At 43.6% G+C, this 23,687-nt stretch overlaps 1 protein-coding gene across 1 annotated transcript in view; it reads left to right on the top strand.

The window, feature by feature from the left end:
* Positions 1-23,687, top strand: part of TULP4 (TUB like protein 4) — a 292,811-nt gene that overhangs the window by 85,134 nt on the left and 183,990 nt on the right. Inside the window, exon 3 of the mRNA XM_077486273.1 lies at positions 21,783-21,911. Coding sequence (XP_077342399.1) covers positions 21,783-21,911 — 129 coding nt within the window. The remainder of the gene's footprint in view (positions 1-21,782; positions 21,912-23,687) is intronic.

Raw genomic sequence — 23,687 nt, forward strand, 5'->3', positions numbered from 1 at the left:
GACCAATTCATCAAAAATGTCAGAGGATGTAAGATTTTTACTCCTACAGTGCAAGATACCAAAACCCTACCTGCACCTAACCGCTCTACCCAGATTTTAATACTTCTTTTCAGCACAAGGCTTGGGCCACTAAACACAGCAAGTCTTCCCCCAAGCTCTCTTCCAATGCGTGGCCAGCCTCACTCCTAAAAGTGTGCAGACCTCTGTTAAAGTTTTTGTTTTTCTCAGGGTCACCATTGTCCCAGACCCCTGGATTCAGTTGGTGATTTCAAAAACATGCAAAAGAGAATTCAAAACTACACCCCAACAGCTTTCTTCTCTGAAATCAACCAAAAACTGCCTAAGGACAGTCAGATTTGCAGAATGCCCTGAACCACCTCTTCTCCCAGTTGAGCCAGTACCTTCACATGACAGGTTCAAAGGATTCATTCAAACCTGTTTATGGTACCAAAGCTCAACAGGTGTATTCATCCTATTCTGGTCTGTTTAATCAAAGGTGATATTGTTTAAGATGGAACTTGGTTAGCTCCTGGCTACCTGGAAGTTTTGGGTGCCCCTATTCACTCACCCAACACCATCTCCCCTGCATTTTCTGTTGCATGCTTATATCCTAAAAACAAAACAAAAAAAAAAACCATGATGGTGGGAGTCCCTCAAAATGCACAACATGTGTGCAGAGCCTGGAACTCCCATCACTAGGTTCCTAGGGAGAAAAATGAGAGCTGTCAGGGTTATTTTAAAGTGGTATTAAACCCAAAACCAAAAATTTGGTATATTGCAGTTTACCAGTTCTTGGATGTATCAGTTTTCTTTTCTCTTTCGTTCATTGTTGGACACAGCTCCTTTAAATCTTAACCTTAGGGTTATATCGCCACTTTCAGGAGAGGGCTAGACAGAACATGTAAAAACAGCAAAACTGCACGGTACCGCCCAGGGGGCGGTCCCACTGGCTATAACCCCTCACTCTGCTTCCTGCTTCCTGCAGCTCCAGTTTTTTTCTGCCTAGTGTAGAAGGGAATTTTTTCATTTTTGTGCAATTTTGATCCTATGATCTACAATCAACAGCTGGGCTGGGTAACAGGCTGGATAATATAGATCCTTGTAGTCTCCCCAGCTTGGCCATCGAGCGTGAGCAGACCATAGTTACGCGGTGGGTCAGCCACGACATGCCCCTTTCTGGTCCAGGAGCAGCCGGTGAGCTATATGCTGCGGGTACACATATGACCGGGCTACTGCTGTCCGTGTCACAGTGTGCCGTGGTGGACAGCCTCCCCGTACTGCTCGGGTGATGCGTCTGTGGTAGAATGCGTCCAGCAGTCCCAACAGAAGAGGGAAATGCGCCCATTTTTCTGAGGCTGGGCCATTTTTTTGTAGCCTTGGTGTATTACAGTCAGCCATTTCCTAGAAGGTTCGGCGGCCATTTTCTCTTTTTTTTTTTTTGCTCGAACAGCCGGCGGGCATTTTTTTTTGTAGCCTCAGCGCGTTTTACCTTTAGCGCTGGTGACTGTATGCTTCCAGAACAGCACGGTTTTCACTCAACACCTTGTGACTGACACAGGGCAGAGCGGACAGCAGCCAGAGTGGTAAGTCCTGCGGGGGGCCTCTCAGTCTGCAAGCAGCTAGGAGGGTGGGATTTTGTGTACCTTGCCTTAAGTCCCTGAGTAGTGACAGGCGAGTGAGGGTCAGCATGGCATCAGAAGCTGGAGCTTCTTCCCCAGACATCCTTGCTATTGCAACCGACTCACCTGCACAAAATGCGGTGCTTATGGACGCTTTGTCGGCGGTCCTGGAGTCCTTTGTTGCCAGGGTGGAGGCGGTGTGCAAAGGGGGGAAACGCCCCCTACCCCCCCCCCCCCCCCGTCTTCTGGGGAAAGCTCTGATTCAGATTCGGTCCCCATTTTGACAGGCGGCCCCTGTTCTGACGTGTCAGCGGATGCAGACCAGGACCGTTTGAACAGTGAGGATGACTCTGTGTCCGGGTTAGTGCAGGAAAAAGTGCTAGTAGGAGCACTTATCACAGTGGTGTGGGATACCCTGTAGATACAGGATACAGCAGGGGCATTTGGTTGGGTACTGAACCTAAAAAAGTCTGTGGTGCCGACTCAAGGTCTGGAGTACCTGGGCTTACTGCTGGACTCTTCAGAAGCGAGAGTCTTTCTCCCTTCAGACAAGCTGCGGTGAGGTTATTGGTGAACCGCAGGTGTTCGTCGCTGCATTTCTGCATGCGAGTCCTGGGTCTCATGGTAGCCACTTTAAAGGCGGTACCATACACTAAATTTCACACTCGAGTCTTGCAGAAAGATTTTGTCAAAATGGGACAAATCTCCATCATCCCTGGATTATCAAATTCGGGTGAGCCAGTTAGTCAGGGATTCCCTTCTCTGGTGGCTGAGGTCTCCGGCCCTTCAGTCCGGGAAATCGTTCCTTCCTCTCCATTGGATGGTGATCATAATGGATGCCAGCCTGACCAGTTGGGGGGAGGGGGGGTTTGGGTGCACAGTCAGCCCAGGGCGTTGGACGTGGGAGGAATCCCACCTACCGATCAATGTGCTCAAGCTTCGGGCGATCAGGCAATGCCTCCCCACATGGTCAAAGAGGTTACAAGGGCGTCTGGTCAGGATCAAGTCGGCTAATACCATGGCGGTGGCGTATGTCAACCATCAAGGGGGAACAAGGAGCTCGGCTGCAGCACGGGAGGTCGCTCATATCCTACAGCGGGTAGAGCAGCATGTGCCGGCCCTGTCAGCCGTATACATTCCGGACGTAGAAAACTGGCAGGCGCCCTGCCCAAGTCGTCAAATGCTGGACTAAGGGGAAGGTTCGTTGCATCCGGATGTATTCTGGCTCATTTGCCAGATGTGGATCTCTTGGCCTCTCTGCTCAATCGGAAGGTAAAGAGGTTTGTGTCCAGGTCAAGAGACCCCTGGGTGGACGCGTCAGACACGTTGGTGGCTCCATAGGGGCATTATCGGCTGATTTATGCTTTCCCCCACTAAAACTCCCGCCACGTCTGCTACGCAGAGTGGAGGTCGAGGGGATTACAGTGATTCTGATTGCCCCGGATTGGCCTAGGCGTCCTTGGTACGCCGCCCTAGGACGATTGGTGGCGGATGTTCCTTGGCGGCTGCCGATGTGAGAAGACCTTCTATCGCAAGGTCCGATACCTCATCCTGCTTTACTGTGGCTGGTTTTAACGGCATGGCTGTTGAAAGCCAGGTGCTAACGGACCGAGGTCTATCAGACTCGGTAGTTTCCACTATGCCGAGGGTATAGAAGTCATCTTCGTGGACGATTTATCATTGTACATGGAAGGCCAACATCTCCATGTGTGAGGAGATGGAGTGGCGTCCGTGCACATACTCAGTTTCCAGGATCCTGCTGTTTTTGCAGCGAGGAGTGGATCAGAAACTTGCTTTAAGGAGCAGATATCAGCCTTGGCTGTCTTCTTTCAATATCCCTTGACAACTCACTCATTGGTGAGTACATTTGTGCAAGGGGTTCGACATGTAGCCCCTCCGGTTTGAACACCGCTGCCTCCGTGGGATCTGAATCTGGTGTTAATGGTTCTTCAGAAACCCTTGTTCACTCTCTCTCAGAAAGTAGTCTTTCTAGTGGCAATTACATCTGCCAGGAGAGTTTCTGAATTGGCGGACTTGTCGTGCAAGTTTCCCTACCTGGTTCTCCACAAAAAAGGCGGCGCTACATCCGCAGCCCTGGTCTCGGCGCTGCCATTCCTATGTCCTAAGCCGACACATCCGAAGGAAGTTGCCTTACATTCCCTGGACGTGGTCCGTGCTCTACGGGTGTATCTGCTATGGCTCCTTTACAGAGGTCAGACTCTGTATCGGTGGCTGGTCCGAACAAGGGGCTGGCGGTCTCGTCGACCACCATCTCTCGGTGAATCGGACAGATTGTGGTTCAGGCTTATGCCTTAAAGGGGTGGGTGCCCCCCTTTCCTGTCAAGGCACATTCCACCAGGGCGACTGGAACTTCCTGAGCTTTCCGACATCAAGCATCTGTCTCCCAGGTGTGCAAGGCGGTGACTTGGTCGTCCGTTCACACTTTCACAAAATTTTACAAAGTTGATGTGAGCGCATCTTCGGATGCTTGCTTTGGTTTTGCAGGTGGCTGTGTAAGTTTGCAGTTTACACTTTTTTATTTAAAGATTAAGGCTTACCTGTAGGTCCAAGAAATATCTCCTAAACCTATACGGTTTAGGAGATATTTGCCCGAAGAAGGCACCGCTGTCTACGGCGCATGCGCTGTAGACAGCGGCGCGCAGACGCACTGAGAGCGGCATTTTTAACGACGGAGCTGCCGCGCGTGTCGACTCCCGTGCGCATGCGCGGGAGTGACGTCATCGCGGCTTTGCCGAATGACAGCGGCGGAGCTGCGAGACCCCACCGAGAAGATGGATGCGCCGGACTACAGGGGACAGCGGTGACTTCGCTGGCTCCTGTGTCAGGTAAGTGACACATAATGGACTACTATGTGATGCATAGTAGTCCATTATGCTTTGCCTTTGCAGGGAATAAAAGCGTAAGTAAACTCATCAGGGTTTACTTCCTCTTTAAGTTACAAGGTTGTTGTGAACAAATCTTCGAATGCATAAGTTGGCCGCAGGTTTTGCTGGAGGCCGTTTAAGTTGGCAACTCCTCTGTTGAGGAGCTCCTCTTTGTTGTGGGTGAAGTTTTTTATTGCTGTTTGCACCCCTTGTTTTTTGACACTGCTTGGGGACATCCCTAAAGTCAATATTTAAAGGATACTCACCATAAAATTATTTTCTCTGAAGTTCATTGACGGACACAGCACCCACCCCTCCTATTTATGTTTCTACTGCTTTTTGACAAACTGAGCTGCAAGAAGCAGAGTGAGGGGTTATAGCCAGTGGGACTGCCCCCTCTTCGGTGCTGTGCAGTTTTGCTATTTTTACATGTTCTGCCTAGTCCTCTCCTGAAGGTGGCGTTATAACCCTAAGGTCAAGATTTAAAGGAGCTGTGTCCGTCAATGAACTTCAGAGAAAAGGATTTTACGGTGAGTAAAAAAACTCTATTTTTTAGGCTCCCCCCCCCCTGTTTTTACCTGATGATCTGGACAATAACGTACCTCTTGTGTTAGAGTGCCCCCTTCTCTGGATGAAGGAACATGGGGAGCACCTTTGTACTGCAGCATTGTCAGTCTAGGGCACATTTTAAACACATGGGCTGTGGGTCGAATGTAGCACCAGGCCATTTCATGTGGCCCTCGCACTTGTCCTGCAGCTCTGAAACCCCCTTGTCTCAGCAGTCGCCAGCAAAGAGATAGACAGAACTCCTCCATTAGATCCTGCACTTCTCTGTGCAGGTGCAGAGAAGCTCGTCTCTGCCCTCCGTCATTTCGGCAGTCAGCAGCAGAGAGGACTGGACTCTTACAGATCTGCAGTATCTGCTGTATCTGCAGTCGGCTTGCCTTCTTCCTATACTGTATCCTGGTGCTATCTCTTCACCAGTAAGCAATTCAACTGGCCATCCACATGATTTAAGACATGATTCATCAGACCAGGCCACCTTCTTCCATAGCTCAGCGGTCCATGTCTGATGCTCACGTGCCCATTGTGGGTGCTTTTGGCTGGTCAGCAAGGGCACCCTTGCTGGTCTTCTTTTACGCAGGCCCATTCACAACAAATTGCGTTGTGCTGTGTGTTCTGATACCATTCTATCAGAACCAGAATTAACTTTTTTTCAGAAATTTTAACTACTGTAGTTCTTCTATTTGATCTGACTACATGGCCCAGCCTTCACTCCCCACAAGCAGTAGTGAGCCTTGGCCACTAATGAGCCTGTTACCTGTCTGCCGGTTTTCCTTCTGTGGACCAATTTTGGTACGTCCTGACCACCACAGAAAAACGTAATACATTAAATTGGTTAAAAAACAACACTCTATTAATCCCCAGGTACCAACAAATATATTGAATACAGTGGATGACATTTGCTTTTACTGCTTGAACATCAGGAAGCACAATTTCAATTAGAATTTTAATGATCACAAACCTGCGAAAATGTCACATTGCATTTTTTTTTTTTTTCCCAAGTAAAGCCAAATTAATCTTTTCTTAATGATGCTAATGACACAAACAATTTGCAATAATGGTAGAAAACTTTTATTTTGATATCTCATTGATTGCTTCCTAATTATTAATAGAACATGTACAAAAACTAGGCTGTTTTTATAGCTGAAATTTGCAGGTAGTACAGTTTGGAAAGCTGGAGCAAAGAATGGGAGTTGGGGTGTAAGACACTCTAGGAAGTTTATTGAAGTTTTTAGGTCATGTCTCCTAGGTGTCTGAAGTCTGGAACAAGTTAATGTACACCTGTAATGAGAAAAATATATAGGCTTTTTAATTTTAATCGCTGAAAGTGCCACTTGCCTGGCTGTCTCTTTGACGCTTTGTCTTTGATGATTTCTGAGCAAATGACCCAAAAGAAGCATGGAAATAAGGAATTCTGACATGATGTGCTGCTTGTTTGTTCTAGGCCAGAAGTTGCAAAGCTGAAATATTTTGCTATGCATTTTTGAGCAGCGTATGTTTACCTGAAGATACTTTTGATATGACTTTCCGTCCCACACCATAATGCATGCATTTTCGTGTGTTGAGGCATGTTGTGTTAAGCTACCCAGTTATTTTGTATGAGTGGACAATGTGCCTCAATATTTGAAAAATAGGTCTTGTACAGTTTTTTTCTTTTTCAACACAGAACACAATTGTGTGCTCTGGTATTCTTTGGTGCATGGGATATGTACATTGTGATTGTACATTGTGATGCAGTTAAAGCCCCATACACATGGGCTGAATATTGGCCGAAATCAGCCGTTGCAGTAGAAACTGGACAATTTTTGGCCCATGCTGCTTGTCCAACTGAGACGATCTCATGATTGGCTTCTGTCAAAACGGGCATGTTGGAATACCAGCAGCTGATCGGAATCCGATCAGCTGCTGTTTTTCACAAAGTCTACTGTTTCAGTTTTTATGCTGGTAATTTGCATGTACTCCAGAATATTATGAAGAGTGATCAGATGAATTGCAATTAAAGTGGAGGGCCACCATAAAAAATAATAAGAAAATAAATACATTAATATTCTTAAAAAAAAAGGAAAGAATTTTTTTTTTTTACTCACCAGAAACCCCTGTTGCTAAGCAGTCTTCCTAATCTGCCGCTTCCTATTCCACGGAGCTGTTTCTTCAATTCTTCCTCCTCGGCGAGTGCCCCCGTTTTTCTTCTGGGACAAGTGTGTGTCCCAGGAAACAACGGGCCATTCACAAATCTCCGCACGGCTCGCGCATGCGCAGTAGGAAACGCACTAAAGCCGCAAGACTCCAGTGCCTGTTTCTTTTAATTAGGATGGCCGACGTCGCGGGCTCGCTGGACAGGTAAGTGTCCTTATTAAAAGTCAGCAGCTACAGTGTTTGTGTGCCGGCTGAGCCTGATGTGCGCGCTAGTGCGCGGATGCGCACGTCCCTGTGGACATCGGCTCGCGTGTTTCTGTGGGCACCGGTGCGCGTACCAGTGTTCGTGGTGCGTGCAGGTTTGCACCTGTGCATGTTGGTGCAAACACGTGTGCACTGTTTGGCGCCGACTGGCCTATTAAGTCTGGCTGAACCCATTGACCGGTGTTGCCTGATCAACAGCTTCCCGCGACCTTGTTCATGAACCTGAATCTTGGCTTGAATACCTATCGACTCTGCCTGCCCTTTGGACTTCCTGGATTTCTGCCTGCATCTGACCTTCGGCCTGGTTTGACCTTGCTCTTGCCTGCTCCATTGTACTTTGCTGCTTGCACGTTGCTGAACCCAGCCTGTACCTGGACTTGCCTATCCCGCTCCTGGTCAGCACATGTTGCCTGTGTTCCTGCCTGCCATCTTGCTGTTAGAAGAGTCTCCACTTCCAACATCAGGACCTTCATGACCAGGCTCTCATACTCCTCTGCACTCCTGTGCTTCCTGTCTTCTCTATCAGGGGCTGTGAGTCGGATACATAAGGGAGACCACCCTATGCCCAAGCGGACTCACTGGTCAGGTACGTAGGGGTCTGATAGGTACACACTAAGAAAATCGGGCAAACGTTTGTCCGATTTTTCGCGATGCTTCACAGCAAATCTGAACCGATAAAAGAAAATTCTTACGAATATTCTCATACGACAAAGGATTTTTTTTTGTTTATGGTTTCTGATTTTTCTTGTATGAGTACTCATTAAACAAAAATCATTCGTTCTGTTCCTGTATGAGAAAAATTTTGGAGTTTGTCCCTTCAGGAATTTTTGTATGAAAATTCTGAATCGGTTGTCGTAATTTGTGTACACACTATACGAAAACCATACGAAAATTATTTGGACAAAAATGTTCACCTGATTTTCTTATAGTGTGTACGAGCCTTAATGCTGATTGAGTTAGAATAACAGACTGAAAGCTTTAAAAAGAGGGTGGTGCTTGGAATCGCTGTTCTTTCTCTGTTAACCATGGTTACCTGTAGGGCTGAAACAACTAATCGATTAATCGACAACTAATCGATTATGAAATTAATCGATTATGAAATTAATCGATTACTATTTTCATAATCGAATAATCGGCCAGTAACATAATGGGGGTTAACAAAAAACTAAAATTAGTCCTTTATAGTACAAAAAGAGCAAACCACTACTGTAAATATTACTTTCACTGTCCCATAGTAAAAATTTAACCCCTTACAGTAGCGATTATTTGCTATTTTTGTACTAATTTTAGTTTAACCCCATTATGTTACTAAACATCTCAGGCCTGGGTCACACCTCTGTGTTTTTTGGTGCTTTTTTGCAGAAACGCACTACAGTTCATTTACATGGTTTCCTATGGGACACGTTCACATCCATGATTTTTTCAGCTGCTGCGTATTTGGAAAAGACAAGGACTTTTTTTTTTTTTTTAACACAAAACGGTGCTATTTTGGTTTTTTGGTTCAATATACTTCAATGGAGAAGCTGCAGAAAAGCATGCAATAATGCGTTTTTGCGGCAATTTGTGTTTTTTAATCTGCCCAACAACAAATTGGCCAAAAAAATATGTAAAAATGCAAATTGCAGCCAAATTATTATTATTTCTTTTTTTATAAGGTTATTAACCGATTATTCGATTAAACGAAACAATAATCGGCCAACTAATCGATTATGAAAATAATTGTTAGTTGCAGCCCTAGTTACCTGCAAGGAAACACATGCAGTCATCATTGCTTTGCAGAAAAATAGATTCAGAGGCAAGGATTTTGCTGCTATTAGGATTACACCTAAATCAACTATTTATCAGATCATCAGGAACTTCGTAGAGGGGGGTTCAGTTGTTGTGAGGAAGGCTTTAGGGCGCCCAAGATAGTCCAGCAAGGGCCAGGACCGTTTCCTACAGTTGATTCAGCTTTGAGATCGGGGCATTCGGGTGAGGCAAAGGCTTTTGAAGGATGACCTGGTTTCAAGAAGGGCAGTAATGAAGCGACTTCTCGCCAGAAAAAGGTACAGGGATTGGACTGCTGAGAACTAGGGTAGTCATTTTCTTTGAAATACCCTTTCCATAGAAGAAAAGGTGAATGCAACCATCAGTCCTGTGTCATGCCAACAGTAAAGCATCCTGAGAACATTGAGGTGTGGGGTTGCTTCTCTGCCAAGGGAGTGGGCTTACTCACAATTTTCCCAAGAACTCTGCCATGAATAAGGAATGGTACAAAAACATCCTCCAAGAGCAACTTCTCCCAACCATCCAAGAACAATTTCCAGCATGATGGAGCACCTTGCCATAAGGCAAAACTGATAACTAAGTGGCTTGGGGAACAAAAAATCTAAATTTTGGGTTCCATGGCCAGGAAACTCCCTAAACCTTAATCCCATTGAGAACTTCTGGTTAATCCCGAAGAAGCGGGGAAAATATAAACCCCCATAAATTCTGACAAACTCCAAGCATTGATTATGCAAGAATGGGCTGCCATCAGTCGGGATGTGACCGAGAAGTTGATTGGCAGCATGCCACGGCGATTTGCAGAGGTCTTGAAAAAGAAGGGTCAACACTGCAAATATTGACTCTTTGCATAAACTTTATGTAATTGTCAATAAAAGACTGTGACACTTATGAAAGGCTTGTAATTATACTTCAGTATACCATAGTAACATCTGACAAAAAGATCTAAAAACACTGAAGCAGCAGACTTTGTGAAAATTTATATTTGTGTTCTTCTCAAAACTTTTAGCCAGGGCTGTACAGAGACCTCCTAAGCTTTTCTTCGTTAGGCACGCTGGATTGAACTTAACATGTGTACCACCTTTTAGTATTTCACAATGCATATATAAAGAACACTACTGCTTACATTGGGATCTAAATGAGTTTTTACACCTTATGTGGTTGCTGTTTAATGTATTTCTTTGATACTGATTTTTTTTAAAGCTACCTCTAGTGGTCAACTGTATGTAAAGGAATGGGATAAGCATCCCTACGTAAAATGTATCTCTTTTTATTTTTTATTTTTAGATAGTGGAGAAGTGGTTATAACTTTTATCAGGTTTTATTTCATTCTGAGGCCTGGTTGGGGAAATTTTCCCTTGCTTTTGTCCCACTAATAACATTGCCATGGAGACAATTGCCAGAGACAGAGGTTCTACATCAATGGACCTCCAAAAACGCATTTGGCCCCATGTTTACAGACCACACGTCCTTATTTTCTTTTTCTTTTTTTCCCGTTTAGCAGTAATTTTTATCTTTTCTCTGGTCTGGTGTCAGGCAATTGGAAACGCTCATGCCAAGCAATTGGTAAAAGGAGGCATGGTGTTGTGTCCAGCAGACTTTTGAAGATTTTCTTGTAAGATGCTCTGCCAAATTATTGATCTCTTTTACACTACCTCCAGGTCAAATGTGATCTCTGTTTGCTACTGTTCCTTTATGCTTTATATATCCCACCTTGATATGAATGCACACCTGCCACATTTATTATGTGCCAGTGACTTGTCTATGATTGGATAGTGGACTGCAGTTCCCAGCCTGTCATTTACGATTAAAGCGGGAGTCCGCCGGGAGTCCGCGTTTTTTTTTTTATTTTATTTATTTTTTTTTTAAAAGCCAGCAGCTACAAATACTGCAGCTGCTGACTTTTAAATAGTGACACTTACCCGCCCAGCGCGCCCGCGATGTCGGCACCCGAAGCCGATCTCTCGATCGTCTCTCGGGTGCTGCCGCCGCCATCTTGGCTATGGGAATCAGGAAGTGGAGCCTTTCGGCTTTATTTCCTGGTTCCCTACTGCGCATTCGCGAGTCGCGCTGCGCAATAAGGATAGTCCCCGCTGTCTCTGGGATCCGTGTGTTTCCCAGCAGGCAGCGGGGGACTTTCGGAAAGGGGCGTAGATTCTGCGGAAAGGGGTGTACCTTCTGCAGAATCTACGCCGGAAGTGGGTGCAGATACCTGTACTGTACAGGTACCTGCACCCCCTCCCCCCTGAAAGGTGCCAATTGTGGCACCGGAGGGGGGGGGGATTCCAATGAGGGGAAGGTCCACTTTAGGGTGTATCTCCGCTTTAAATGTAACTATTATTAAATATTACATTTAAAATATTCCCTAATAGTTATTTTCTGCACTGATGAGTGCAAGAAGTATGCCTGATAATCCATTGGCTGCCCATTCATAAAACATGGGTTAGACCCAATCTCCATTGAATAGCTAAGCTCTGGTTGGAAACTGCACTTCAGCTGCATCCTATCACAATACACTGTTACAAGATGAACCCGTCCCCCTTTTTAATTAAAAAAACATGGCACTGTGTGGTTTAATAACATCACAGTGAGCTGTAGTAGGATGCATGTGATCTGCAGCAGCCCTCCAGTGTTCCTAGATGCTGCACATTCAATGTGTAGTGAATTGTCAGCCAGTGGATTATGTCTTGCATACACCCACTTCATATACAGGCTAGAGCTGCACAATTCTGACTAAAATAAGAATCGCAATTCTTGCGGTGTAACATCATCTTTCACTATACAAAAAAATTGGGCTAACTTTACTGTTTAGTTTTTTTTTGTATTTTTTTATTAATTGAAGTGTATTTTTTTCGCAAAAAATTGCGTTTGAAAGAACGCTGCGCAAATACAAGGTGACATAAAATATTGCAACAACAACCATTTTAGGGTCTCTAGGGTCTCTGCTAAAAAAAATAAAAAATATATAATTTGGAGGTTCTAAGTAATTTTCTAGCAGAAAATACTGATTTTAACTTGTAAGCAACAAGTGTCAGAAAAGGGTTTTCGTCTTTAAGTGGTTAAACTTACCTCTTTTACAGACCGAAGTTCATTCCTTTGATCTAAAAGAACTAAAATATACTTTTCTTTTTATAGTTCTCTTCCAGTGGTGACAAACATTGTTGATAAACATTTGTTTACTGTTTCCGGCTTTTTTTTTTCTTTCTTGACGGCTCTGAGTGAGTAGAGAATGTCTCTGCATTTACATGAATGAATCGTGTAAGGCTCGGTTTACACTTGTGAATCCACTGCGGATTCCCGCATGGCACCCGACTCGCACACCAGTTCGCACTGCCATATGCGAACTGCCAGGAGTGTCAGTACATTGTTAAAGTGGTGTTGCCACCAAAAAAAAAAAAAATAGCTCAAAATTCATTAAAAAAAATTGAAAAAAAAATGTTTTACTCACCTCTAAAAATGCCTGTTGCTAGGGGGTCTTTTGTAGTCTGCCTTCTTCAATGCCCGGGCTGGTGACATCACTTCCCCTTGCGCCACACAGTCATCTGGGACCTGTCACGTGTCCCAGATGACTGTGCGGCGTATCACAGGGCATGCGCAGTGGGTGCCCAGCTGTGAAGCCACAGCCGGGTGCCCACAGTAAGAATGCCGGCGCTGCGAGTGGAGCGGGGAACGAGGGGGGGACTTCGTTACCCCCGCATCGCTGGACCCTGGGACAGGTAAGTGTCTCGATTTATTAAAAGTCAGCAGCTGCAGTATTTGTAGCTGCTGACTTAATTATTTTTTTTTTTTTTAGGGGGCACCCCACTTTAATGACACCCCCATTTCAGCTTGCATATTGCACTGCGAACTCACAGTTTAGACATGAATCGGATCTGTTTCTGGTGCGGACCAAAAAAAGGGTCCTGTGTGAGTTTGGTCCAAATGCGATCTTATATCATACTCTCTGTATGACTGAAATCGCATCACAAAAACCTTGCATGTCATTTGCAGTGCGAATCACATGCAATCTCACAGAGCGCGCTGTTGTGAACCGGCACTAAATGCTACATAGAGATTGTTAAAGGGAGGTTGAATCGAGATCTTTTTTTTAACGATTGATCGTGCAGCTTTAATGCAGGCAAAGATTTGCTGACATTTTCTGAGTATTTTTGGAAGACCATGGCATGATTAATCATTAAAAAGAATTGCAATCTCGATTCAACCCCCTCACAATCTTAAAGTGGAACTTCAGTAATTTTTTTTTCAACTTTCCATCTATTAAATCCTCTACACTTTGTTTTAAATTTGGATAGTAAAACATTTTTTTCTGCCAGTAAATACCTTATACAGCCCACTTCCTATTTCTTGTCTGGTAAAGAGCCTAGGATTATGACATCATGCACAGCTCTCTCTCATGATAGTTTGCCAGGAAGGGAGGGGGTTGAGTCATAAGAGGGACAATGAGAGCTGCAGGACTGAAGGTGTGCCTGTGTGTGTCTGTGTAAATGCAGAAAGTGAGCAGGCAGCAGCTTCAGCTGCCCACAGTAAAATGATTGCAGCCAGACTTAGCGGAAGGAGATTTCTGCAGCATATTTAGCAAGTACAGAATCACAGTATATATAAAATAATATGCAAAGTGGTTGGAGGGAATCATCCGAATGGCAAAGATGTTTTTTTATTACAAATTATGTGAGCAGACTGCAGTTCCTCTTTAAAGTTGTCTAACACTACAGAGTGGCTAAACAATTACCACTTTGCATTGGCTTGCTCCAAAAGTAGTATGTACACCACTTTGCATTGATACAAGTATTTATATTACACTATGAACATTCCCACACTAAAACTTGGAGGAAAAATATCTAAAGATTGTTGATAATGAACTATGGCATTTGTATGTATTTACTGCAAATGTTCTTTAGAGCAATATCATTTTTATTGTAGTATAAAAAAAATGAAAAGGATAAAATGAGAAGGTCTATAGTAATATTTGTGACTTGAATGACCCTTGCTGTATTTGCTTCATCAGCAATCCTGTTCCATTTTGAAAACGATTTCCCAGGGTGAATAGGGAGTTGTCATGTCAGCACCTCAATTCCTTTCTTCTAGATTGGTTCCACACTCTTATTTAGGAAGCTACTGGGGTCACTGGATGCCAGGATCAGGACTTTTTATTTCTAACAGAATTATTGACAAGTATCCTACTCAAGGGACTTCATATACACATTAAATTCACTTTACTGACCCTGGCAGCTTTCATTTTTAAATTTACACTGCAAAGTAGCGAACACCTACAGGTCACTTATTAGAAGAGGAATGGTTTAAATATCACATCAGTACAATTAGCTCTCAACTTGGCTTTCAACACTTCTTATGTTTAGACCTACGATACTGTTGAAAAGTTTTAGGTAGGTGGGAAATAATGCTGTAAATTAGAATTGCTTTCAGAAATAGAAGTGTTAATAGTTTTATTTGTTTTGATCAATTAGCAACATGGAAATTAAATGAACAGAAGAGAAATCCAAATCAAATGAATATTTGGTATGGCCACCTTTTCCCTTCAAAACAGCATTAATTCTTCTAGGTACACCTGCACACAGTTTTTGAAAGAACTCAGCAGGTAGGTTACTCAAAACATCTTGGAGAAGTAACCACAAATCTTCTTCTGTGGATGTAGGCCGCCTCAATTCCTTCTGTCTCTTCATGTAATCCTAGACAGATTCAATGATGTTTAGATCAGGGCTCTGTGTGGGGCCAAGCCATTACTTCCAGGACTCCTTGTTGCTTTTCACACTGAAAATAGTTCTTAAAGCGGAGGTCCACCCTAAAGTGGACCTTCCTCTCATCGGAACCCTCCCCCCCCCTCCGGCGCCACAATTGGCACCTTTCGGGGGGGGGGGGGTGCAGATACCTGTACAGTACAGGTATTCTGCACCCACTTCCGGGATAGCTCTCTGCGGAAAGGGGCGTAGATTACGCCCCTTTCCGCAAGTGCCTGCCCCTTTCCGCAAGTGCCCCGCTGCCTGCTGGGAAACACACAGATCCCAGAGGCAGCGGGGACCGTCCTTATTGCGCAGCGCGGCTCGCGCATGCGCAGTAGGGAACCGGGAAATGAAGCCGAAAGGCTCCATTTCCTGATTCCCATACCCAAGATGGCGGCGGCAGCACCTGACAGACGATCTAGAGATCGGCTTCGGGTGCCGACATCGCGGGCGCGCTGGACAGGTAAGTGTCACTATTTTAAAAGTCAGCAGCTGCAGTATTTGTAGCTGCTGGCTTTTTAAAAAAAAAAAAAACGCGGAGTCCCGGCGGACTCCCGCTTTAATGTCATTGGCTGTATGTTTTGGGCCCTTGTCCAGCTTACAAAATAGATTTGTGCCTAATTAAATGCCTCCCTGATGGCATGAAGCATGTGCCTGAATTTCTCATCATTAAAGACCGCATAGATCCTGACCAAATCTCCAACTCCATTTGCAGAAACGCAGCCCCAAACTTCCATGGAACCTCCACCAAGCTTGACTGTTGCCTGCAGACACTCATTATTGTACCGCTGTACAGCCCTTTGTGAACAAACTGCCTCATATGACAGCCAAACATATAAAATTTTTACTCCTCAGTCCAGAGCACCTGCTGCCATTTTTCTGCACCGCAGGTCCTTTGTTTTTATGCAAAGTTGAGTAGCCTTGTTTGCACATCCTATACACACCCCATGTTGAGGGTCTGTGGCCTAGTATTGTTCAGTAGGGGACTCCTTCTCAGTCTCTGGTTTTAATGGCAGTATTGCACCCGAGAGGGGGTTTTTGAGTCTGTGATTTCTACCTTATTACCACACCTGGGAATCCTTTTTTGCCTGGTGTGCAAACAAGCACGTCAATCCTAGATGTTCCTCGCATTCGGGCCTTCAGTTTTGCCTTGACCAGAAATTGGCCTTAATCACTCTTAAAGGTCCGGTCTCAGCCTTTACCCATTCTTTTTCAAAGACGTGTGGCTTTACTCTCCCTTCTGTAAACCTTTCTTCAAGAAGTATCTCATATTGGGCTCCCTTTGCAGCACCATATCCTTCCTTTTAACTTGTTCTCTTTGCCCTGCATAAACCATCCTAAGCCCCTGTACACACGGTCGGAGATTTCCACAACCAAATCCGTCGGATTCTGCCCGTCGGATTTTGTCCATCGGCTCTTGTCCGAAACTGTTGCATACACACGGTCGGACAAAGTTGGCGAAAAATTCCGATCTTTCAGAACGTGATGACGTAATTTCGTTACAATGGGACTACATTCAGGCTAGTAGCCAATAGCTTTGATGTAGGAATTTGATCTGAGCATGCGTGGCACTTGGTCCGATCAAAATGCTCTACACATGATCGGATTAGGTCCGACCGGCCCAGTTGGTCGGGAAATATTTCCAACATGTTGGAAAATTGGGTCCGACGGAGATTCGGACGGAATCAGTCCGATGCATACCACGCACAGTCGGATTATCTGACGACACGATCCGATAGGACACATTCCGACGGATTCTCCGACCGCGTGTACAAGGCTTTAGATGGGATGTTCCTCTAGAATGCAAAGTAACCTCTTTGGTTGTTATCATGTCTTGTTTTTTAACTGAACTGGCGGCCCTATCCTGTAAAAACATTTCTTCATACTTCACAATGACAAGGTTCCATTACACCCAATGCCATGCTTTCACCCCAAGTTGGTCTCAGCATTCCACCTCAGCTAGGACAATGTCCGCCCTTATGTCCTGCTCTTAAAGTGGTGCTCCAGCCCCTCTCCCCAACAAAAAAAAATAACAAATATTGTAGCTGCTGACTTCTAATATTATGACACTTACCTGTTCAGGGATCCCGCGATGTTGACACCCCAGCCGATTTTTCAATCAGCTCTCTGGTGCTGCCACCACCACCATTCCTTTGTAGGGGGAAGCCGGCAGTGAAGCCTTGTGGCATCACAGCCGGTTCCCTATTGCGCATGCGAGTAGGGTGCTGCATTTTCTGAATGGCCCGACGGTGGTCGAAGGAGGAGGGGAGCCGAACTTCTAGGGGACCTCCCTGAGGTGAGGTCACCCAGAAGTGGGGACGGTACCTGTCAATAACAGGTACTCGCTACCCCCCCCCCATCCGAAAGGTGCCAAATGTGACAGCAGAGGGGGGAGGGGGAAGCAAACAAGTGGAGCTTCACCTTTTGGGTGGAGCTCCGCTTTACGCATCCAAAGGAAATTACTTTAAAGTGGTTCTAAAGGCTGAAGGTTTTTTTTTTTTTTTACCTTTATTGCTTTATTTGCATTAAGGTGAAAAAACTTGCAGCCCCCCTCCCCCTTATATTTACCTGAGCTCAATCTTGATCCACCAATGTGCATTAGAGCAGTGGCTCTCCTGGCTCTCTCCCTCCTCATTGGCTCAGACACAATAGCAGGAGCCATTGTCTACCATTGCTGTCAATCACAGCTAGTGAGGATGTAGTGGGGGTTGGGGCCGAGCCACGTTCTGTGTGTCTATGGATGAACTTAAGTGGCTTGCAATGGTGGGCAACTTGGAGGTTGGAAGGAGCCAGGAGTCCAGGCTGAGTACCTGAGAAGAGCAGGAGTGGAACTATTAATGATGTCCAACAAATATAGCAACTCTGCTATTGTTTTATGTATTATTCATTCAACTTCTTGTAAATTATAGCTAAACTCCAGTCAAATATACAAGCTTAAGTACAACCATAATAAAAAAACACACACAAATCAGCACAAGGGACATAACTTACATGTCAGTAATGCATGTCCCCTTTGCTGATGCCTCTTCTGTTATGTGAAATATTCCTCTGTCCATGCCCCCCTGCCACTGTAATCTTACAGTGTGGCAGGGATTAAAAGAACTAAAGGGCTGTTGCAGGCTTTCATCAAGAGCTTCCAGCTATGCTTGCCCTTTCTGCCCAGCTCCACCATTCATGGAAGCCAGTACTACACCTTCTATGAATGAAACAGGATATCTGTATAGAGTAAGTGGACCTTGCAATTGTCTGCCTGTCCTCCATTAGTCGATTGCTTTGCTGTCATGGAAGCAGTAGTACGGCTTCTTTGAATGTCTGAGCTGGATTAAAAGGCTGAGCATAGTAGAGCATTCTTGATGGGAGACTATGTTGTATAAAATGCAGCAGAAAAAGGTTGTGTCACTAAGCTGGCTGTGCAGCAAGGCTGTTGAAATCTCAGAATTTATATTTTGGCAGGTAATATAGCTTCTGTATAGATTTTCTAATTTATTGAGCTGTTATGCACTGGCAACATCAGTTTTGTCTCTCAAGCTAACAGTAGGAAGCCTATTTGCTTGGATTATGAAAAGCTGGCCTTTTTTATTCACATGGCTTGCCAGGCAGTATGAGCAGGGGAAGACCAGGTGCACTATAAAATAAAAATATAATACAAAAAAAAAAAATATATATATATATATATATATATATATATATATATATATATATATATATATATATATATATATATATATATATATATAAATAAATATACATTTAAAAAAAAAAATTCCCATAGGTGAAAACAGAAGGACGTAGACTGTAAGGGAAAAAAAAAAAAAATGCAGGAAAATCAAATACTTAAAAAGACCTAAAATTTTTATTGTAATTCAAATTTGTTGAAATTTAAAAAAAGGTTGTTAGTATCATCCCAACATAAACCATGCAGTAAAGAAATATAAACGCTATTATAATAGGACTCTTTATGCAATACATTTATTTATAGTTGATGATATCTATGAGGTATAGTCTTAAACAGCCCACATGATATTTTTTGTTTGTAATTCTCCAGTGATAGTGGTTTTTATTGCAGAATGATATTTCTTTTAAAGCTTATCTATTCTGTGTCTATAGTGACTAACCTTTTTGTGATGAAAAATATTCCAATTTAATTTCCATAGCTGATGAGCTGACTTTAATTTTTTTTCCTCTATTGCATAGCATCCCTTTCATGTAAGCAGTGCCATTGATTCTGGCTCTATTGATCTTAATCTGTGAGCTTGTGATAAGAACCATTCTTGCTGAATAATTCATTATTTTATCTGGTAATTGACATTTGTTTCATGAAGAAGTAGGATGAAATCGGGTAAGAAAAAGAAAATATATTATTTAGCATTAATGTTACTTTACACCTTGGCATCCACTTATAGGGGTCATATGCTGCTGCTGTTTTTTTTTTTTATCCTAAGCTTTTACCATACAATTCCAGGTGAGCTAAGGTAACGTAGCTGCAATCTCAGCACACCACAGTTGTCGTGTACACAAGTCAAAAATAGGCACCAGACAAGAATAAAGGGGGGATTGTTTAGAGACTAGCAATTTTATTTTGAGCTATATGCTAGAGAACACAATTTTGACAATACAATGGGCTGTTTTATTAGCATTATAATTGTAATGAAAGAAACACTAATAGAAATATGTAAAATACCCCTTAGAAAGATGTTACATGTTTACAGTGACTATGAAGAAGACCATTTTCAGAGCGTGTATTGATGAGTCTGTCATTGCAGGGCTTCCCTTTTGGATAATTTCTTGGCTATCATGATCACCCTCTGAAATTCAGTTCTTTAAGGTGCTAACTCAGAATCACATTAAGACTCCTATCGTCAAAGTTCTGACTTTTCTGATCTGAATACTTGTCAGTGCCTTTTGACAGTACTAGAGATGGGCACGGACCTGTTTGAGATCCCACTTGACCGATCCCGCCAGGAAGCGGACACTGCACATGGCTAATCATAGGCAGTGAAACATTTCTCGATCTGTGGATCGGGAAATGTTCTCGCTGCCTGTGATTAGCGGTGTGCAGTGTCGACTTCCTGGTGGGATCTCAAACACGCCCGAGCCCATACATAACAATGACATTGGGGGAGATTTACTAAAACGGGAGCACTCAAAATATGCTGCAGCTAGCTGCACATGGTAGCCAAATCGGCTTCTAACTTCAACTTGTTCTAACAACCTTTGACCATAAAACCTGGAAGCTGATTCGTTTCTATGCAGAATTTGACCAGATTTTGCATGCTCCATTTTTAGTAAAGTCTAGTTTGGCAACTAGGTTTTTCAGAAGGAGAGCAGGGATAGCCTTCATGTCTGCATTAGGCACAATTTACAATACTACCCTTACAGGCATAATGCTGTGGAGGTGAACAAGAACTGAAATGAAAGCATTGTCCATTTGCTTTGATGCAGAAGCATGAAACGCGAATCATTCCATAGACGCTTGTTTTGCACTCATTTCTATGAGACCTTAATGCCAGTAAAGTTTTACTGAGCTTTGAGAGGGTGACAGAGAGGGCTGCAGAACTGTACACCAAGCCTAAAAGTATATGTGATCTAAGAAAGCAAAGTAGAAGATTATAGGAAAGTGTGAGCCTATATATAATATGTTTTTGTTATGCAGATACACCTATGGAGCCCTTCAGCTTAAAAGGAATATCAATCTTGTTAGATTAAAACTATTTGGTGTCCATAAGTCATTTAACAAGTTCTTGGTTACAACTTGGTGTCTTTTTTTTTTTTTTTTTCTTGCCTGGTTTCCAGGTTTTCCTATTCCTCAGGGTTACCTAGGACCACTGTCTCAAAATGAAGAGCAAGAGGAGCTCAGGGAACAAACTTGACTAATTAACCCGGAAGTGACAAGCATTTTTATCACTTCCAGATTCAGAGCTGTCATTCCCCAGCTGCTGTTACCAGGGAAGCAGCTTATTAAGCACAGTTTTTGCTTGATTAGATGCAGTGCAGACCAAGGGAGACATTGGCAATCTAGTAGACCCCTGATGTCTCTATAAAGAGAACTGGTCACCTGCCCATGCTATCGCATAGGGGCTTTTGGCCTAAAGTTAAATCAAAATAAACGCATTAAAAATAAATTATAGAGGGGTAAATAAGAAGGGGTTAAAATTAACCGTGTTGTGGCGCTTCCGAAACGCTTTTCAGGCGCTTTGGAAGCATTGTCTATTCATTCCAATGGGCAGGGCGTTTTGGGAGCACTTAATACAGTGCTGCATATTTTGCACTGGGGATTGATGCTTATTGGAAAATGCAATTAAATAACAAAATGGGCCATGACCTAAAGCCATACATTGCACCTATGCCACTAAGATAGATTGCAGCAACCACTGATCTTTGCACTTGTGGTCAGCGACAGATGCTTATACCTTAGCTTGACTGTGGTTCTGGAATACTCTCATGTTCTCAATTTCTGTCCCAGGTCTTCTGTGCTATGCGTTTTTGAGGGTGTCACCACACACACACACACACACACACACACACACACACACACACACCATTGCCTAACTTACAGTTAATAAACAAAATCTTTCCTGCATATAGGCATACTTACATATTGCAATGGAGTCAATGTGATAATTCACTAAGCGCTCTTAGAATTGTTTTCTGCATATCTTTAAACCTCACACATTTTGCATGCAGTGATAAAAGGTTGACAGTTTCAACTTGGAAAGATAAATTAGAAGTTAATGAATCATAACAAGTGTAGATATATTAGGATCATGCTGCCTTTGGTAATGTTGATTGATCTTGTTTGTGTTGTTTTTCAGGTGGTGTTAGTGAGATGGAACGAGCCATTCCAAAAGCTGGCAACGTGCGATGCAGATGGAGGGATTTTTGTATGGATCCAATATGAAGGCAGATGGTCTGTGGAACTGGTCAATGATCGGGGAGCACAGGTGGGCAGTACACTGGAGCTCTTGTGGATGAATGTGTTCTGTTACTTTATTGTATATTACCTCTTTACAATAAATAATTTTTTCGTTTATATTTTGGCTAATTCTATAAATTAGCGTTTACATTATATCATTTTGGTGTGTGCAGATTTTTTGGCTTGTCTATAGTCAGATAAAGTGTGCTGCTTTTTTTTTTTTTGTAATTACAGCATTTTCCTTATTTGTTTTTGAATCATTTTAGCGCTCTTCTCCCTTGTGATTGAATAGGTAGGCATACATAAAACAAACCCGTGGCTTTGCCCATGTATGGGAAAGTGACAAGTTTAGTTTATTGTGAATCCCCAAAACTACACATAAAGAAATATGCCAAATAAACTAGCATTTCCATGTATAGAGAGACTCAAATGATTCACTCTCCTCCCCCTACATAATTGCACAGATGCTTAAAGCGGGAGTCCACCGGGACTCCGCGTTTTTTTTTTTTTTTTTTAAAGCCAGCAGCTACAAATACTGCAGCTGCTGACTTTTAAATAGTGACACTTACCTGTCCAGCGCGCCCGCGATGTCGGCACCCGAAGCCGATCTCTAGATCGTCTGTAAGGTGCTGCCGCCGCCATCTTGGCTATGGGAATCAGGAAATGGAGCCTTTCGGCTTCATTTCCCGGTTCCCTACTGCGCATGCGCAAATCGCGCTGCGCAATAAGGACGGTCCCCGCTGCCTCTGGGATCTGTGTGTTTCCCAGCAGGCAGCGGGGCACTTGCGGAAAGGGGCGTAATCTACGCCCCTTTCCGCAGAGAGCTATCCCGGAAGTGGGTGCAGAATACCTGTACTGTACAGGTATCTGCACCCCCTCCCCCCTGAAAGGTGCCAATTGTGGCGCCGGAGGGGGGGGGTTCCGATGAGCGGAGGTTCACTTTAGCGTGGACCTCCGCTTTAAGCCTCATACACACAATGAAAATAAATACTTGATAATGATTGTATGTTTTTTTTTTTGTTTTTGTTTGTTCTTTTTGCATGCTAGTCTCATATTGACAATTAAGAGGCTACTAAAGTTCTGAAATTTTCATACAATACAACTTAAGAAGTGATGTAATGTGTTGTATTGAATTATACGAGGGGCATTCAAGTCAAACCGAGACTTCTGAGTTTATATAATATAAAAAAAACAAATTTCAAGAAGTGGAAACTGCATTTATATTTCGACCTACTTCCCTGCTACATTTTATACATTTATCCCAGTGTTCAACCAGTTCTGGACTGCCCACTGCTCATATACTGCAACAGAGCTGCCCGTCTGTACAAAACAATGTACCTGTACGTAGTGCGTGCTCCCTGGTCTGGCCGGGCACCCACGATCTTTCTCGGGAATGAAAGGACGATGGCCTGCCTATGTAAACAAGGCAGACCTTTGTTCTGTCACAGACAAAGAGAGAAATCTGTGATTCCTAGTAATCATGAACACGGATCTCTCTCTTTGTCAAGTGTCAGCATCCCCCACACAGCTAGTAAACACCCAGGGAACACATTTAATCCTTTGATTGCCCCTGATGTTAACCCCTTCCCTGCCAGTGTAATTTATACTGTGACAGTGCATATTTTTAGAACTTATCACTGTGTTGGTGTCACTTGGTGTTCAATTTGTCCGCCGCAATGTCGTATTCCTGCTAAAAATCACTGATCGCTGCCATTACTAGTAAAAGAAAAAAAAGTCCCTAAATCTATCCCATAGTTTGTAGATGCAATAACTTTTGCGCAAACCAATCAATATACACTAATTG

The sequence above is a fragment of the Lithobates pipiens genome, unplaced genomic scaffold (genome assembly GCF_037356315.1).
Source record: "Lithobates pipiens isolate NorthernLeopardFrog02 unplaced genomic scaffold, aLitPip1_a1.2 Scaffold_18, whole genome shotgun sequence".
NCBI lineage: Eukaryota > Metazoa > Chordata > Amphibia > Anura > Ranidae > Lithobates > Lithobates pipiens.